At 36.9% G+C, this 19,847-nt stretch overlaps 1 protein-coding gene across 1 annotated transcript in view; it reads right to left on the bottom strand.

Annotated features, from left to right (window-relative positions):
* CEBPZ (CCAAT enhancer binding protein zeta) overlaps positions 1-19,845 on the bottom strand; it is a 25,642-nt gene extending 5,797 nt beyond the window's left edge. The window contains exons 1-12 of the mRNA XM_004418140.3: positions 19,667-19,845; positions 16,108-17,609; positions 9,996-10,227; positions 9,235-9,418; positions 7,720-7,808; positions 5,657-5,710; positions 4,490-4,592; positions 4,325-4,393; positions 2,864-2,930; positions 1,736-1,836; positions 653-710; positions 139-332 (exon numbers count right to left, since the gene is read on the bottom strand). Coding sequence (XP_004418197.2) covers positions 139-332; positions 653-710; positions 1,736-1,836; positions 2,864-2,930; positions 4,325-4,393; positions 4,490-4,592; positions 5,657-5,710; positions 7,720-7,808; positions 9,235-9,418; positions 9,996-10,227; positions 16,108-17,609; positions 19,667-19,822 — 2,809 coding nt within the window. The 5' untranslated portion in view covers positions 19,823-19,845. The remainder of the gene's footprint in view (positions 1-138; positions 333-652; positions 711-1,735; positions 1,837-2,863; positions 2,931-4,324; positions 4,394-4,489; positions 4,593-5,656; positions 5,711-7,719; positions 7,809-9,234; positions 9,419-9,995; positions 10,228-16,107; positions 17,610-19,666) is intronic.
* Between the last annotated feature and the right edge of the window lie 2 nt (positions 19,846-19,847).

The raw sequence follows: 19,847 nt of genomic DNA, 5'->3' as shown, positions 1-19,847 counted from the left end.
TCCTCTCTAAATTTTTGGCCCATCTGAGTATTAAACTGAATACAGAGTAATATTAAAAAACCTTCAACAGAAAAACTAGCCTACACTGAGAAAGAAAGGAAGACATAGTTTGTTTCTCTTATATTTTAAAATGCTTACCTGGAATGCCCTCATTTTCATCATCTAACACATCCATGAATGTTCCTCCCTCTTCATCGATGTTGGTAAATTCTTCATTCATACTTCCTAAAGAAACTTCATCATCGTCCAGGTTATCAAGGTCATCGTCACTACCTTCTGAATCTTCATCTTCTGCGTCAGCCTTAGCTCCTTTTGTTTTCTTTTTCAAGTTGCTGAAGAAAAATAACAATAACAACTTGTAACGTAAAAGAGGACATTGTTTTCTGAAGTGTGTTTTGGTGACTAGCAGGGTATTAGGCTATTAACAGATTTAAACAGAGAGTTACAGATGGCTCAGAGCCTTTAATTAATATACTGATGTGCATTATAAAGGTCCAAAATCAAAGTACTCTATCCATTTCCCAAACTTATTTCAATACATTTCTCCTATACATCACACAGTCCTGTGCTCTACTGTTCTGAGGGACAGTAATTTCGGAAATGCTGGGAAAACGGTAAAAAAAAAAAAAAAAAAAAGATTTAAGTACTTTACCCAGCAAAATCAAGGTCATCCTTTTCAGAAGTGAAACAATTATCATCTTCAAATGTGTCTGCCAGAGAACAATATACAAATTATGAGATATAGCAAGGAACAACAAAGTTGACATATGTCTTGTATCTGAATCAATTAACACATGGTCATGATTCTGCTGTTTATGACAAGTAAACAAAATGATATAAATCTGACTATTGCTGGTGTGTTTTATTAATCTACATTAACCTGTGAATATACTGACCTTAATTAAATCCCTAAACTAAAATGGGTTGCAGTGAATTTCAGTTTTTTTTTTTTTTGGTGAGGAAGATCAGCCCTGAGCTAACATCCACGCCAATCCTCCTCTTTTTGCTGAGGAAGACCGACCCTGAACTAACATCTGTGCCCATCTTCCTCCACTTTATGTGGGACGTGGCCACAGCACGGCCTGACAAGCGGTGTGTCGGTGCACGCCCAGGATCTGAACCTGGGCCGCCACAGCAGAGCCCGTGCACTTAACCCGCTAGGCCACAGGGCTGCCCCTCAGCTTCCTTCTACAGTTCTTTTAAGGAAAGGGTAAATATCAAATAAAATGATGTTTAGCAACTGCAGCCCTTTTTACTTTATTAGACCTACTTAAGTGCCTATTTTTAGTAGATATACTACAATATGCAAAAAAAGTGAACTCAATGTAAGCTTTTCTCATTTCCCATGTTTTTTTTTTCAGTCTAAATTTCAACTAAAATTTTTCTAGCTCTGTGAATTATAAAGATAAAATACATGGAACAGCAGACTATTGCTACCAGTAGTGCAAGGAGATTAGAAATTTCTCTTTCAGAAGAAATTTGGCCTTAAGAAGGAATACTCATGTAAATACAAATTTTTTTTCCCCATGAACTGTCCAAGCACAATCATATATTTATCTGGAGCAAATGTGGGTGAAATGCCACATGCCACCAAAATATTTTTCAAACCTCCATTGTGATTTGTGTGGTATTCTTAACTAAGTGATTTTTTAAAACTAAGGTCACTTCTACCCCTAATATTCCATGGTTCTAATAAATAATTTTACAAATTGAAGAGTCAAGGAAAACAAATTACCAATCATCTTTTCAAATTCTTCATCATCCACATCTTCTATACTTTCTTCATCTGCATTCCGTTTTTGTTTCTCTTTAACAATAGCAACTTTTTTATAATACCTAAAATAAAATGCATGTTACATATTCGATAATTTTATTAAAGGGCCCATTTTACCATAATCAAAGCACCTATGACCAGTGACACAAACAAGTGTAAAAGCTGTTAATTCAGTTGGATATAAATGACTAAAATTTGTATTAATTATAGAAAAAATAGTTTTGAATTCAACAAATAGCTGGAAACTTTTGAAATGTGAAGTACAATAAATTGCAAAGATTTAGGTTTAATTCTTCATAAAAACACCTCAACTGATCTTAATTAAATGGTATGATAAAAGGTTGTTTTAGCATCAACACTAATGATGTAAGTATTAGAATATTATAAAATATGGCTCTAAATGACCTCGAATCACAACATTTTATAATTTGGTCCTTTTCTTACACCAGGGTACAGTGAAACTTAGCATTGTGCAGATGGAATCACACCCTCAAAATTTTTCACACAAAATGTTTTAAAAAAAGCAAACTAAATCAAACCACATTAACCAATCAGATGAGATAATGCTTCCTGTACTACTATAAGGTGTTAGTAAGAATACTAGTGGATTTAGGACTTATCTCTAAAGTAGCACAATGAGTTTTGCTAATTCTGTTTAGAGCCATGTTTTAGACAAATACTCATGAGTTGTTGATTGTTATGTTACACTGGTACAGATTTAAACCCTGTAAGAAAATTACTATATTAAAAAAAGAAATTAGTGGGGGGTGGGCACAAGGGTTGGAGGGATGCATTTATATGGTGACTGACAAACAATAATGTACAACAAAAATTTCACACACACACAAAAAAAATTAAAGATTAAGTTCCATAAAATCAAGATTCATAAAACAAAATTTATGCTAAATTATTAAAAACAAAACCCCTATATTTACTTGTGTTAGTTTCACTTGGATATCAATTGTCACCAAAATGCATAGACATATCCCTCAATCTTTTCAAGATAGGCCTATGTTACAAAGCATTTTATGGATTCTAAAAATTTAAATTTTAACACTTCCCCAAATGAAATTATATTAAGTATATTACCTGTAGAAAAACACTTCATCCACTGGTATTTGGCTTTCTTCTTTTGCAAGGAACTCCTTACTGTTCACTAGGAAAATAAATTTTTTTATTAAAGTAATCTTTTTATGTTATTGAGGTTCTTAAAACTAAATACAGCATACCTACAATTCTAAAGTCTCAAAACGTAAGGAAGGTGGACAGAAGGGATCCTATAGTAAAATGGACAATCTCTGGGAAAAGTCTGTGTGGAGGAGACCCAACATTTGAAACTGTTTGTTGGCTACAATGAAGTATGTAGCCATCAGTGCTTCACAGTGAAAGAACAGGGTCCTCTCATGTCCTCTAATTGCATCCAGAATCCAAATCTCAAGAGAAATAAAAATTCAAAGAGCTCTCTTAAATAATCACTTTCAATTTGTCATTTTCATTTCAGAAAAACAACAATAATGCCTGCCATTCTGGGAATAGGAAGTAAAAATATAAACAGAATTATCCACAATTTTACTTAATACTGAGGAAAACTAAGAAAAAAGAGTAAGAAACTGGAAAAATATGAGTTTTTCCCTCTTCAGGATAAAAATTTCTGACTCCTCTTGATTAAAAGGGGATTTGGCCTCTAATTCTAACTCTATTAACTTTGGGCAAGGCCTTTTACATCTCCGGAGCTCTGCGAAATGTCAGTTGGAAGTTAAATGATTTATAAGGTGTAACTTCAGAGACCTTAAACCTTAGTCTCTGAACAAAAAGGAGCTGGGATCTGATATGCAAAGAAATGTCTGCTCTGAACAGAAAAACAGAGAATCAGATCCACGAGATGGGTACTAAATACCCATGGAAGGCTATCAACTAAGTTTACAATGATGCTCTGTGACGAAACCAATTGTGGATTTATGCTAAGCCCATATTACAGAGCTTAAGATGGTCTGAACTATAAAAGATAATTATATATGGGGGGGGTCACTGATAAAGCTGTAGATACAAGAACGGCAAAATGTTGATAACTGTTGAAGCTGGGTGATGGTTACAGAAGAGTTCATCACACTATCTGTGTATTTACTTTGGATATGTTTGAAATTTTCTGTAATAAAGTTAAAAAACAAAAGGCCCAGGGGTTGGCCCCGTGGCCGAGTAGTTAAAGTTCCATGTGCTCCGCTTCAGCGGCCTGGGTTCACAGGTTCGGATCCCAGGTGCGGACCTGCTCCACTCATCAGCCATGTTGTGGAGGCATCCCACATACAAGTGGAGGAAGACTGGCACAGATGTTACCTCAGGGCTAATCTTCCTCAAGCAAAAAAAAAAAAAAAAAGGCGCAATCAGACATAGTAAACGTGAGCATGCATACCCATGCTTGGGAACTAAAGATGGATAACATCTCTAGTGCTTAGGTTTTATTCTGATAAGGTGGAGCAAAGAATAACACAATTTATGTGTTACTGACTTGCACTGTCTTGCCAGTTTCAACTGTCCAGGCTTTATACTTACCAGCAAGACTGCGAATATCATTCAGAAAATGTTTTCTTTTTGGCTGCATCACAACACTGTCTGTGTTTTCTGAAATGTAAAATCAAGACAGTGTAATGTAAAACCTAGTTATATGCTCATACTGTTTATCAAATATCAACAGTGAAAAATGAAATGGAAGCATACCTTTGCCTTTATGTGGCTTTGGATTGCGGTACACAAATCGATCCAAGAATCTCATTAGTGTGAAATCTTGCAGTGGGTCCCCTGAATACTGAATATAATTTCCCTAATAGGTGGGGTGGGGGTGGGAATTAAGAACTGAAATTATATATATGCATCCAGATAAGAAAAAAGAGGAAAAACTTAAGAATCTATTACATTGCATCAAAGGCACAAATATGCAGTAAATGACCCTTCAAATATCCCTCTCATCCACAATATTCTTTACTTGAAGAAATTAAACACACATTGATACATATACATACATAGTCTATGATGCACTGCTGATTTTATGAATAGGTAAATAATACTAATACTGTAAGTCACCTAACCATTAACCAGGAACCAAACCCTGAAGTGGCAAACACAGCAAACGGGAAAGGGCAGGGCAATTTTTCTCCAGGGGAAAAGCCAGAATGTAATAAATAACTGTTGTGGTTTTCTTTTTTTTTTTTTTTTTTTTAAAGATTTTATTTATTTATTTTTTCCCCCCAAAGCCCCAGTAGATAGTTGTGTGTCATAGCTGCACATCCTTCTAGTTGCTGTATGTGGGATGCGGCCTCAGCATGGCCGGAGAAGCAGCACGTCGGTGCGAGCCCGGGATCCGAACCCGGGTCGCCAGCAGTGGAGCGCGCTCACTTAACCACCAAGCCACGGGGCCGGCCCTGTTGTGGTTTTCTAATATTCTGTACTTTCATTCATCTCAGAGTGGGAAGACTTATCTGCTGCTCTGTATTAAACAAGCCACTGCTCCTTTACAATAGCAGAAAAATATATCTGGTTGAGGGGCCGGCCCGGTGGCGCAAGCAGTTAAGTGCGCGCGCTCCGCTGCGGCGGCCCAGGGTTCGCTGGTTCGGATCCCGGGCGCGCACCGACGCACTGCTTGGCAAGCCATACTGTGGCGGCGTCCCATATAAAGTGGAGGAAGATGGGCACAGATGTTAGCCCAGGGCCGTCTTCCTCAGCAAAAAAAAGAGGAGGATTGGCGGATGTTAGCACAGGGCTGATCTCCTCACAAAAAAAAAAAAAAAAAATCTGGTTGAGAAAACACTGTATGACCAATAATTGATCATTTAAAACTAGATTACTTATTTTTTCTTATTTCTTATCTTCTGAATATCTTAGACTTACCTGAAGGATAGTCTTTGCAAAAAGGGCCACAGAGGGATGAAAATGCTCAGATAGCTAAAAAGAAAAATGTGAATAGGGTCAACTCTTACTACAATTGTAGATTATTTAAGAAAATCCAAAGAACCAAAACTTAACCCAATACATTAGAAGAGTGATTCTTAAAATTTTGGCCTCAGGAGCACTTTATACACTTAAAAATCAAGGACCTCAAAAGCTTCCTTAATTTAAGTGGGATATATCTATTGATATCTACCTTATTAGAAATTACAACAGAAAAATTTTAAGCATTTATAGTTCATGTAAAATAACGATAAACCTACTACATATTAATATAAATGTTTTATGAAAAATAACTATTTTTTCATAACAAATAAACATTAGTGAGAAGAGTAGCATTATCTTAGTTTTACAAATCTATTTAATGTCTGGCTTAAAAGAAGACAGTGGATTCTCATATATGCTTCTGTATTCCGTGTTATTTAAACCGAAGTAGATGAAAATCTGGCCTCACACAGAAATACAGTTGGAAAAAGTAGGATTAACTAATAGCCTTTCACATATTTTCTTCTTTGATACTATACTGAAACTGAAGATCAGTTGCAATATGGACTCTGAAACAACATCAATCAGCTTTTGATACTTGCTACTTAAAATTAATTGGTCTACTTTGAATGGATCTTTTGTCCACACATGAATTTGTAACACTGTGTATTGGTCATTTGGAAAATAGTAATCTGGTGAGTTATGCAATCCTTTCAAATGTTGGCCACATTTCATTCAACGTTATCACAAAAGTCACATTGTTAGTATCACCACTGATTTCATCAGAAAAGCTTTTACATACTGAGAAACTGTTAAGCTCAAGGTGGTGGTTACAAGATTTCTAAAATTTTAACCTTTGCTTCAAAGCTTGAATTTTATCATTGACAACAAATACTGTCAGCTGTTTTGCTTGAAGTAATAGGTTTGCTTCATTCATTTCCAAGAATATGTCTCCCAAATACCCAAGTCTGAATAACCAGTCTATCCGTCAGCCAGTTCTTAAAAGAGCTAGTTGAGTTTCCAACAACTCCACAGGCACTTTTCCTTAAGACATGAGACAACCTTCATACTTACGTATGTTGCAGAAGTGCATTATGCACTTTTGCTATATATGCACACAGAGTATTAAAAAGACATGTACTTTAGGGCCAAGATAATAAAAGCAATAATTTTTCCTGCTTTATCCTTCTTATGTGATACTGCTTTTTTTTCCCTTTCCTGCAAGTATGTGGCAGTGAAGAATATAACAGCTACGACTGTACTGTCTCTGTTTTTGCTAAGGCGCCAGCAGTTTTATCCATCATTTCTTAAATACCATCAGTGCCACTGTCAACACGGTGACAAAGGCAAATAACATCTTGGTATATAATATGCAAGTAGTTGTGACCTTGCAGACTCACTGAAAAGGTATCAGGCACCCACAGGACTCTGCATAGGAAGACACTTATTTGCTTTACCAAAAATCGTAGCTTTAATAAATTACCAAATTTTATTTTATTCATTTTACCAAATAAATTTGGTAAAAGCTTCTTTTACCAAAGAAATCATAGAAAAGTTATTAGAAATATGAGTTCCTCTTACACATTTAAAAAGTAACTTTATTTGCAAAAAGTTCTGTCATCACAAAACTTTTCAGGGATATCTGATGCATAAAGCAAAACGATCATTTTATAAAGTCATGATGTGCAATAATCTACTTACAAAAAGCAAAATTTATTTATAGCCATGTACAACATCCTTATTTTGCATGCACACTATTTAAGATTTTCTAGATGTGAATGCAGAAATGTGTAAATGTGTAAATTTGATGTTTATCAGAGGTAACAAAAATAACGGGTTATAAAGCATTACAGGCAGGTGACACACTTAAAATTGCTTCCTTATGCCAATTAACTAATGTCTAAATAACTAAACTCCTTTATTTATCATTTACAAGAAAAATGGAAACTTCAAGGTATTAGATTCATGTGGGCAAATATATAGCATACAATGAATTAAAAGACAATTTAAAATTATTTTACCTTTTTGAGTTCCCAAAGACTTGTATTTTCAGCTCCACAGAACAAAGGGTTTCTACTGAATGGATCATACGTGTTTAACCGTTTGCCACCTGAGAACAAAAAACAGTATTTCTCAAATGCTTTACTCCTAGCCCAAGAGGTCACTAAAACCACTACCATTAATGTTGTCACTGATACCTACAATTTTCAACATTCAGTTAGCCAGGCAGCCTATCTAGATTAAAAACTTCAAGCCCCATAAAGAAGTTATCTTGGTACCCAAGCTAGCATTTGCTATTGAATAAACCAGGCAGTATGTTTATCCCAACTACTAAAAACTCCCTTTCAAAACTTCCTTTTTCAAAAAGCAAAAAAAAGGTGCCCATATCTGGGTCAATTAGGTCATAAGCGTTAAGATGGCAAATAACTTGAAGAGGAAATAGGTCTAAATTCTTTGGGAACTTTAGAGTGCAGTGAATAACTGTCATTAACGTATGCCCCAAAATAATTCTCACTTGGAACAGGTTTTACAATATTTTCTTCATGTTTTCAGAAACTCAGGATTAAAAAATTTAAAGCAAAGGCCTTTCAGAACACACTCTGACCTGTCCACTGCATATTGCACATGCTCACCATCCGTCTAAAGGATTATTCTCAGTTTAGCCTTCAGGGCATGAAGAGATGGATTCTTTTAAAAACTTTCCTGGTAGCTACATACTTCTCTTTTATACTTCACAGGCAAACAGAAGTTTGGAGAGATGAAATAATCTGACCAAGAGTCTCACAACAAGTTTGAAGAAATGGGTCTGGCACATTTCTTGATCCTCAAGGCTAGTGTGCTTTTCTTTACAGTCTCAAATGAAGAGGCTGCGTTTCTAAGATTTCTTTTGGCTGTAATATTCTATTAACAGACTTAATTCAGTTTGTGTGTGTGTATGGAAAACCTAAAGTTTCTATCTCACAGAAAGTTTTCAACTCCAAAATGTTACTTTAAGGAACTGTAAAGGGTGAATATGATACTCAAACAAAATAACCAAAAGTTCACAGAATTTACAACATATAACCAAATACTTTTGTTTATAAATCAAACTTTCATGTACACACATTTGTTGTCTTCATATATGTTCCACGTTTGACGCCTTTACATGTATAAAGGCCAAGAAACTAAACCTGGTTCAAAGGCATAAACTTATTACATTGATAGCTGAGAGAAGAGATTTATTGTGCACCTAACATGTCCATAGTTCTCTCACTAAATCTTCACAGCTCCAAAAGGTACTTGCTTTAATTTCTAAGATTTAAATTATTTTAAAATGTATATTTATTATCTGTAGTATTGTTAATAAATCAATGATTCAATATAAAAAATTTACTTCTAAGGTCCTGAACATATCTACTTATGAGCTCCCATTTAAAAAAAAGCAATATAGAGGACTTCTAAAATGGTGTAATATTAATTTCTATTACTATCACAGGGGGATCCAATTCCCTGGTTTAAAGATTCAAGAGAATAATTTAAAGATTTAGGAAGCTCACCTTTCAAATTATCAAAGTGCACCCAAGAAGCAGACTCTGATTTTTTGGTTTCCATATGACTTTCAGACACAGTTTCGTCTGTCTCAACTTTTTTCACTGTATCTGTTTCTTTATCTGCATCAGTGAATTTTTCTATGTCTTCATCATCTCGTATGTCAATAAAATTTTCTTCATCATCAGACTCCTAAAAAAACAGTTTAATGAATCTACATTAATCAACTGGAAGTCTGTATTCAATTATGTGAGGTAGTTGTGAAGAAGATTCGCTTATTGCAATTCTGGTGAAACATTAAAGTTCCATTAATGAATATTCAGAATGAAAGGAGATCATATTCTTATTTCTAAATGTAATAGAGCTGTGAGCCAAGAATCCTTGAGATTTGGGGACTTTATTACATGAAAACAATCAGACCATAAATGAATTTCTGATGTGTTCTAAATAACCCTACAAGGCAGGTACTATGATGACCATTTCACAACTGAGGAAACAGACTTCAGAGATATATTGGCTCTACAACCTTGGGTAACTATCTCATATAATCGCAGGTTAGAGTAGTGCAGTTTATTACCAGTAAAGGGGTCAAACAACAAGCTCACCTAGGAAACTACCCCTGGGACTAACATCCAGGTCTGTCCAACTCCAGGACTCACATTCCTACACGCTCCGGAGAACTAAGTAAGTTATTGTCATTTAAGCAAAGAATAAAAATACCAATATATTTCAGAACCCACTCGATATAAAAAGCAGTTGTAAAATATACCGGATGATCATCTAGTTGACTTCTTAAACCTGGTTTTGCTTTAAGGATCTCAGACACAAGGTACAAAGCTCCACATATGAATGGTGGCATCTGTTCACAAGTAACTTGAAGTAACCTCTTCACAAAAGCCTTCACCCTGCGCAACACGATGTCAGCTTTCAGAGACTTGTAGACAAGGTTAAGAAACATGGCTTGTTTAGAACACAACATCAACCCTGGATCCAACATCTTCCTGTAAAACAAAAACAAGATCAAATGTTTATTCATAAAACATCTCTACAAGCAGCAGTCACATAAGAGAGGCAACTACTAACCTCATCTCAGTTAAGGATAATCTTCCTGCTTATTTTAGAATAAGAGACCATTTCTGCCATAAGATGTAAAGTTGGAAGTCAACGACCAGAAGAGAAAGAACGATGATAGTACCAGGAAAAACAAAAACAAAACAAAAACAAATACCACAGAGGCAAGAGACTTTGTTTTTGTGGTTTCTTTTCTCTTTTCCAAGTGGTTTTTCATTCTCTAGACCAACAGGGCACAGCCCTAACAGTGTAACTTTTATATAGATACAGAACCACGCATGAAAGGCTAATCCAAAACCAAATAAGGAAAACTGACCTATGAAAGCAGTGGACTAGACCAGGGCTCTTATCTTTGTATCACTACCTACTAGATGGGTGATCAGAGGCAGCCTCCACATGGTTCTAGAGAAGACCATACATTATAGTAGAAAACTAAATTGTAAGGACTTCAGAGAATCTCTAGTCCAATGTACTAATTGTATAACACCCTTCCCATACATGCTATTCTCTCTGCCTAGTAACTGTCTGCTCACCCATCGTATCTAAAATACGTTCCTCCATTATTCTCTATATCAGTCCCATGTTTACCTTCTTCACAGTTTAACACACATTTTTGCCTTTCTCTCCTTTTCCCCTAAAGTCCAATGAACAGGGACTGTGCCTGTGTTATTCATTGTTGTAATCCCAGTGCCTGGCACTGAATAAATGCTCAATATCTGTTTAATGAATAAGTGGTTCACTCCACGGTAAGTGGTTGTGCAACATCTCTAGTGACTGTGGATTGTTCACTCTCTCACTAGGAACCCAATCCAATTTTGGACAACTCATTTTGCCAGAAAATACCTTCTTTACCCACAGCTCAAATCTGCTCCTGTGTTATTTCCAACTATTAATTCAACTACTGCCCTCTGAAGCGACATAAAATAACCTAAACACAAGCAACAAAAGCAAAAATAAACAAACGGGACTACATCAAACTAAACAGCTTCTGCGCAGCAAAGGAAACAATCAAAAAAATGAAAAGGCAACCTACAGAATGGGAGAAAATATCTGCAAACCATGTATCTGATAAGGGGTTAATATCAAAAATATATAAGAAACCTCATACAATTCAATAGCAAAAAACCCAAATAATCTGATTAAAAAATGGGCAAAGGATCTGAATAGACATTTTCCCAAGGAAGACATACAAATGGCCAACAGGTACACAAAAAGGTGCTTGACATCACTAATTATCAGGGAAATGCAAATCAAAACAATGAGATATCAATTCACACCTGTTAGGATGACTATTATCAAAAAGACAAGAGAGAACAAACGGTGAGGATGTGAAAATGGAACACTGGTACACTGTTGGTAGAAATATAAATCGGTACAGCCATTATGGAAAACAGTATGGAAGTTCCTCAAAAAATTAAAAACAGAACTACCACATAATCCAGCAAGTCCACCTCTGGGCACATATTCGAACGAAATGAAATTAGTATCTTGAAGAGATATCTGCAACTCCCGTGTTCATTGCATTATTCACAATGGCCAAAGTATGGAAACAACCTAAGTGTCTGTTGAGAGATGAATGGATAATGAAGATGTGGTATATATACGTATATATATAATGGAATATTATTCAGCCACGAGAAAGGAGGAAATCCTATTTGCAGCATGTATGAACCTGGAGGACATTATGCTAAGTGAAGAATGAGAAAGAGAAAGACAAATATTGTATGATTTCACTTAATGTGGAATCTAAAAGAAAATCTAAATCTAAAAACTAAAAAAAAAATCAAACTCATAGAAACAGAGAAGAGATTGTGGTGGCAGGGGATGGGGGAAACGGGGAGATGTTGGTCAAAGGGTGAAAACTCAGTCTAAGATGAATAAGTTCTGAGGGTCTAATGTACAGGATGGTGACTATAGTTAATAATACTGCATTGTATACTTGAAATTTGCTGAGAGTGGATACTAAGCATTCTTATCACCAAAAAAAAGAAAAAAAGGAGTAATTGTGAGGTGACGGATGTGTTAATTAACTTGATTATGGTAATCATTACAACGTATACGTACATCAAATCATGTATAAATGTCGTACACTTTAAATACATACAATATTATTTGTCAAGTATATCTCAATAAAGTTGGTAAAAAAACACACAACAAAATAAGCTAATTACACTTTTATATGACAGCCTTTCAGACACTTGACTCTACATAGCTATTATGTGTCCTTCACTCCCTAAAGTCTCTCTTGGGCAGGCTGCTCAACTATTATATGATAATTTTTAAATTCTCTCTTTAGCCTAGTTGCTGAATCCTAGAGAAATGCTCCAACTGTTTTGGACCACCAGACATTAGGACACCCAGAATTAACACAATCCTTCAGATGTGCTCATGTGAAATCATTACTTCTTGCTCTAAGCACGTCTACTAACTTTTTCCCACTAATATTAGAACTGAAAATATTTAACCTTGGGAGGCATATTTATACTGCTCTGCACACCCAGTTTTCCTCATTTGTCCATAATTCTAGTACCTATTGGTGATATTCTGAGATATTTGGTATTATTCAATCTTTGATATTCAATTTGCTCTTCACATTTAAATTTTCAACATTTCCATCCATTTTGCAACTCATTTGTAATCATAAGTTCCATTACACATCAACAGAAACATTTGAGAAGAATTTAGATAGGTGTGTCTCCACGATTTGACAGAAAACATATTCCTAAAGTTTTTGATAAATCACATTTTTGTAAACCAAATCATTTCTTCATTTCTTTTACCCCTTAATCAATATTAGGTAATTTTTATTTAAAGGATTCTTAGGGCCGGCCCCGTGGCTTAGCGGTTAAGTGCGTGCGCTCCGCTGCCGGCGGCCCGGGTTCGGATCCCGGGTGCGCACCGAGGCACCGCTCCTCCAGCCATGCTGAGGCCGCGTCCCACATGCAGCAACTAGAAGGATGTGCAGCTATGACAGACAACTATGTACTGGGGCTTTGGGGGAAAAATAAATAAATAAAATCTTTAAAGGATTCTTAATAAAACCAAGAGGAAATATATACTTTAGGAAGACTTAAAAGCCCTTTGAGGAAATCCATCGGTGAGAGCTCTTGGCAAGCAGTAATTTAAAGAATTGAGGAATGTACTCCTCAGAGATGTTAGACTGTTGTGTTAAACACTGAGATGTTAAGTGGATATTAGAAAAACATGTTCTCCAACATATTCCAAACATTTTCTAAAAATTAGACAGTTTTATGACCCTCGAAAGTTACAAAAAAAAATCTAAGGCCCCAAAACCTCTACATTTTCAGCCTTGGAACTCTTTCCAAACTAAAAAAGTTAAGTATTTATTACTTAAAAAAAACTGCAGACTCTTAATAAGAGTATGGAAAGGTCATTGAGATTCTTTTTAGTGTACAGTGCAATGGGTGCCATGAAACATCATGAACTCCAAGGCCAGTGGACCCGGATTTACCACCTAACTTGGCCTCATAATGTCTGCGTGACCTGCACAAATTACTGCACCTCACAGACTGGAGAGCTGTTCGGAGGCTTAAACTAAAGATGTGCATGTGAATAATATTAACAATAGCAGCCAACATTTACAGAGCACTCACTATGTGTCAGGCACTGTTAAGTGCTTAACATACACATGAAGATTACGTGGGTTAACATGTACATTAACTCACTAATCTTAGCCAACATTTACAGAGCACTCACTATGCGTCAGGCGCTGTTAAGTGCTTAACATACACATGAAGATTACGTGGGTTAACATGTACATTAACTCACTAATCTTATTAAAGTCTCAGTTCTGTCCTTTTCTAGCTGTGTAACCTTGGGAAGTTTCATCATCTTCATAATAACCCTACGGGGATAGGTGCTTTCCTCTCTTATTTTATAGACGAATAAACCAAGGCACAGTAAAATGGGATCATTCATGTATACCAATATCTTCTTAACAAGGATTAAGTAATTTGGCCCAAGTTACACAGCCAACTAACAGCTGGGACTAAAATCCAGGCAGCGTGGCTTAAGTCCAAGATATTAACCACTACACTGTATTTCTCACAAGATATATGTATGTAAAATTACAAAAATGAATTAGAAGGCAATACACAGCTTATTGGTATACCTGAACAGTTCCAAAGCATTTTCATACTGTTCAAAATATCATCCCTCAATGGGTGCGCTGCAGGACAGTTGCAAGATTCCATAAACAAAACCTTAACCCCAATATTAAAAAAATTCCAAAACTGCAACCCTCAAACCTCTCCATCTAACAAACTTTCCTGTTTACTATCTGTCTTCCCCAATATGAATGTAAGCAACTCTAGGGGTGGGAATTGTGTTCACTGTGCTATGTCCTGACCACCTGGAACAGTGTCCAGCATATGACTGGCACTCAAAAATTTCTTGTTGAAAAATTAACTCAAAGTGGATCAAAGACTTGAAGGTAAGACCTGAAACTATAAAACTCCTAGAAGAAAATATAGGCAGAATACTCTTTGACATTAGTCTTAGAGGGATCTTTTTGAATCCCATGTCTACTCAGATAAGGGAAACAAAAGAAAACATAAACAAGTGGGACTTTATCAGACTAAAGAGATTCTCAAGGCAAATGAAACCAGGATCAAAATGAAAAGACAACCCATCAGCTGGGAGACAATATTTGTAAATCATATATCCAACAAGGGTGGATATATATATATATCTCCTTAATATATAAAGAACTCACACAACTGAACAACAACAAAAACAAACAACCTGATCAAAAAATTGGCAGAGGATATGAACAGGCATTTTTCCAAGGAAGATATACAGATGGCCAACAGGCACATGAAAAGATGTTCAACATCACTAATCATCAGGGAAATGCAAATCAAAACTACACTAACATACCACCTTATACTCAGGAGAATGGCTACAATCACCAAGACAAAAAATAACAAATGTTGGAGAGGATGTGGAGAAAAGGGAACCCTCATTCACTGCTGGTGGGAATGCAAACTGGTGCAGCCTCTATGGAAAACAGTGTGGAGATTCCTCAAAAAATTAAAAGTAGAAATACCTTATGATCCAGCTATCCCACTTCTGGGTATTTATCCAAAGAACTTGAAATCAGCAATCCAAAGAGGCTTATGCACCCCTAAGTTCACTGCAGCATTATTCACTATAGCCAAGAAGCAGAAGCAACCCAAGTGTCCATTGACAGATGACTGGATAAAGAAGATGTGGTATATATATACACAATGGAATACTACTCAGCCATAAAAAAAGACAAAATCGTCCCATTTGCAACAACATGGATGGACCTGGAGGTTATTATGTTAAGTGAAATAAAAAATTTCTTGTTGAATGAATTATTAAATGGCTGTGTGAAGGACAGGAGGAAGAAATATAGGACTGAGGATGGGGGGAGGAGGAGAAGGAAACTTCAATTATATCTGCAGTTCTACTTCTTTAATATCCAAAAAGATTTAAAACAAATATAAAAAATGTTAATGTTGAAATATTAGATGGTAGGATACGGATGCTTTGTTGGGGTGTTATTTTCTTGTATTTTAACAACTTCTCAAAATAAAAAACAACGTATTCAAAGCATATAACATAGTTGTCCAACAGAGGAAAAAAGATTAAGTCACTTACTCAAAGTTGGTGAGTACCAAGTTGCTGGGCGGGGAAGGGGGCCGGGGAGGGTGTGCAAAATCCAATTTTCTAAGTCTTTCTCTTGCTCCACAGAGGGGTACTGCATGTGCTGTATTAGATCACCTTATTCCTCACATTCACATATTGGAAGGGTATGTACTTACCTATATAATGCTGCATAATATCGATCCGATATTGTCTGCTGAGAATTCATTACTTGGAAAAGCAACATTAAAGCCTGCACACTGGTATTAAAATTCACAATATGTAACACTTTAAACAGTGTGTCAACCTGCTCCTTCACTTTGTCATCACCAGTCTGGGCATAAGGGTATGCCCTATTCACTCCTGTTAAAAGGGCACTAAGCATTTTTGATTCGATATCTTTTTTCTTGATACAAGTCCGAAAAAAACAAAAATAAAGAGTTATTAATTTGTTAGCCAATTCACTTTCTTCATGGGAGAGGGCCATTTGATTTAAAAAGCAAATTGCATAATATTGTGCTTTGGAGCTGATATTTGAGCGAAAGAGCAGCCTTTCTACTTCACCACACACAACGCCTTTCATATTGGGATGCTTACACAGCAATGTCTCTAATAGATGGGAGGCTTTTGTGGCTATTCTGTTCTGAGGATCTCCCAGTTTATTTACCACCTGCACAAGAAGGGCCTTCTCTTCCTCAGGTTTGTTACAAAGGAGCTCATGAGCCACTGTAAGGGCTCGAGTTTTGGTGGCTACTAATGAATCATGACTTAAAGTTTCTAAGACCTGCACAAATTCAGCCACTAGATGTTTCAGCTGGTGTTCAAAATACCATAGGATCAGCCTTCTGTCTCTTGAATCCTTGTTGCCACTGGACAACTTTTCTAGTTTGTTGAAAGGATGCTGGCTGAAAATCCGCAGCTTCCGACTGTCTGGCAAAAGGTCTGTAATGAGTAACTCTTTGAAAGTATCCAAAGCCATGAGGCACTGCTGTTTGCTGCCCTTCTTTTTAACAAGGTTCACGAGAGTTTCTACAAACTGGAGTGTGTGAATAGCATCATCCTGAATAAGCAGAATCATGGCTGCCATCCTGTCACCTAGCGTCCCTGATGACACAATTGCCTTCATCCAGGTAGAAGAGCCTCCCTTTTGATTATTCGTCTTATTTTTGAATAAGTTGATTTCATGCTCATACAACTTCTGAGCCAACGTTTTGTACTTAGACACAACATCCCGAGGCTGGGGTTCCAAAGAATATTCATTGCTATACTCGAGATCATACCATTTGCCTCCAGGCTTGAGTAACAACGTCTGTCTCTCAAAGAATTCAAAGACGTCCTGTTGTTTATCTTTCTTCACTTTTGGTGTGGCACTGTTGTTCTCAACAGAATGTTGTTCTGACTTTTTATTTTTCACTTTACTACCGACTGATGTCCTTTCATTTTCTGCCGCATTTTGCTTTCTATTATCTACTTTAGATACTCTTGCTTCTTTTTCGCTGGCATCTTCTTTTTTAGCTGGTTCATCTTCTTCAATTAAGAAAGCTTTTGCATACTTGGCCAAACTAAGATTTTGAATAAACGCTTCCAATTCACCTTGTTGAAGGTCATCAATTGCTCCTTTTTTGCCTCCATCCACCACTTCTTCATTCTCATCCAAAGTAGCCAGCATAAGGTAATCTTGCTGCATAAAAACATAAGTTAAAAAATAAATTACATATCCAACAGTTTAGTTAAAACTTCAAAATTTAATGTGAAATTTGTATCTCTGAAATCAATTAAATTGAGTCATCATGCTATTGCCTGGGTTCCCATCCTACACCAAAATAAATACTTGACTGATCAAAGATTTAAATGTGAAAGAAACAAAACCATAAAATAATAGGAGAAAGCGTAACATAATTTAAAAAATAATTTCCGAGTAGGGAAAACCTTTCCAAATTTGACATAAAACTCAGGGCCCATAAAGCAAAGGATGGGTAAATTTATTCTCCCCCATACAAAACATACACAAAAATCAAAAAACAAGTAAACTGGAAAAGAAAAACACTGGCAACTCATATCAAAGTAATTGGCCTTATTACTTAATGTAAAAGTTTCTACACATCAGCTCAGGAAGTAACAAATCACCCAAAAGAGAGATGTGCAAAAGATATAAACAAATGGTTCATAGGGAAAAGTGGTTATTTGAAAATATGAAAAGATGTTCAACCTCACTGACATTTAGGGAAATCCAAATTAGAACCACAATGATACATCCATTTTTTAATCTGTCAGATGAGCAAAGATACAATTATGACAGGTGGTGTTGGGGCAAGGCACTTTCTTACTTGGCTGATAGGAGTGTAAATAGGCACAACCTCTATTGAGGGCAATCTGCCAACTTCAATCAAAATACAAGACACACATTTGACTCAGCAGTTCCATTTCTACAAGTTTAGATTACGCATACACTTACAAACGTGGGAAAAAATATATATTCAAGGTTATTTACTGAAAGATTACTTAAAATAGCAAAAGACTTGCGGCCAGCCTGGTGGCGGAGCAGTTAAGTTTGCGCCTTCCAGTTCCACAGCCCGGGGTTCGCCAGTTTGGATCCCAGGCACGGACCTACTCACCGCTCCAGAAGCCATGCTGAGGCAGTGTCCCACATAAAAGAGCTACAACTCTACAACTATGACACACAACTATGTACTGGGGCTTTGGGGAGGAAAAAAAAAAAAAAAGAGGAAGACTGGTAACAGATGTTAGCGCAGGGCCAATCTTTCTCAAAAAAAAAAAATGATGACAGCCAACTTGAAAGGTGTTCTGCTTTAAAAAAAAATAGCGAAAGACTTGACAACTTAAATACCCACAATAAATGGCTGGTTAGATAAATTAAGGCAAACAGGATGATTTAGGCAGACACAAAACCAGTGACACGTACAGATATGGAAGGATCTCTAGGATAGTAAGAAAAAAAAAGGATGCAAAATATTATGTCACATATTTGCTCCAAATCTTCTAATGGTTTCGCGTCAAATTCAGAACAAAGGCCCACTCTCTTACCTCATTTCTTATTACTCTCTCCTTACGTCTGCCTCAGCTACACTGACATTGTTGTCGTTCATGGAACAACACAGCTCACTCCTTTCTTTCCTTCAGGTTTCCGCTCAAACATCTCAGTGATGGGCGATCATCTCATTTATAACCGTGATGCCCTCTCCCACTCCTTATCCTCGTTTTATTTTTCTCCATAGCACTACTCAGCGTCTGACATACTATGTACTCAAAAGTTTAGTTACTGCTTCTTTCCCTTAATTAGGATGTAAAATCCAAGAGAGCAGAGGGTTTCTCGAGCGTGCAGGGCGCACGTGCGTGTACTCTGTGAGAACAGAAGTTAAAACCCCAACACTGCTGGAGTTCAAAACACTGATGCCACGAGGTCAGAACCAAAAAAAGTCAGTCCTCTCCGACCTGACACAATGCCAGTTATACCACGTCAATAAAATGAGATGATCGCCTACATCCTAAGAAACGCCACAGCACAAAAACGTTCAATTCTAAACTACTTTTTTCTTGCAAAAAGCAGTGGAAAAGAAGAAGTGCGGGGAGCGCACAGAGCACATTTCGAAGCAGGGATCCGGGTCGAGGACGCCCTCCCACTCCGCAGCTCGGGGGCGGCCGGGCCATTTGCCCAGCCACGAGAGGGACCACTCCCCGCGCCTCTGGCCCCCTTCTCCGCAAGTCCAAGACCATTACCTTGGTGCCTCCGAGCCGTAACACTTCCTCCAGGGAGAACCCATTCGCGGCTTCATCGTTATCATCCTCGTCGTCCTCGTCCGGATCTTCGACCCCCTCCTCCGGACCCCAGGGCCGCCTGGCATGGAACTCTAAAACTTTTCGGGCAGCCGCCATGGCTAGCACAGCACGCGCGAATACC

This window comes from Ceratotherium simum, chromosome 11, assembly GCF_057802395.1.
Source record: "Ceratotherium simum simum isolate JZ-2026a chromosome 11, ASM5780239v1, whole genome shotgun sequence".
NCBI classification, from domain to species: Eukaryota; Metazoa; Chordata; class Mammalia; order Perissodactyla; family Rhinocerotidae; genus Ceratotherium; species Ceratotherium simum.
Note: the sequence above shows the minus strand (reverse complement) of the source record. Positions and strands in the feature narration are given on the sequence as shown.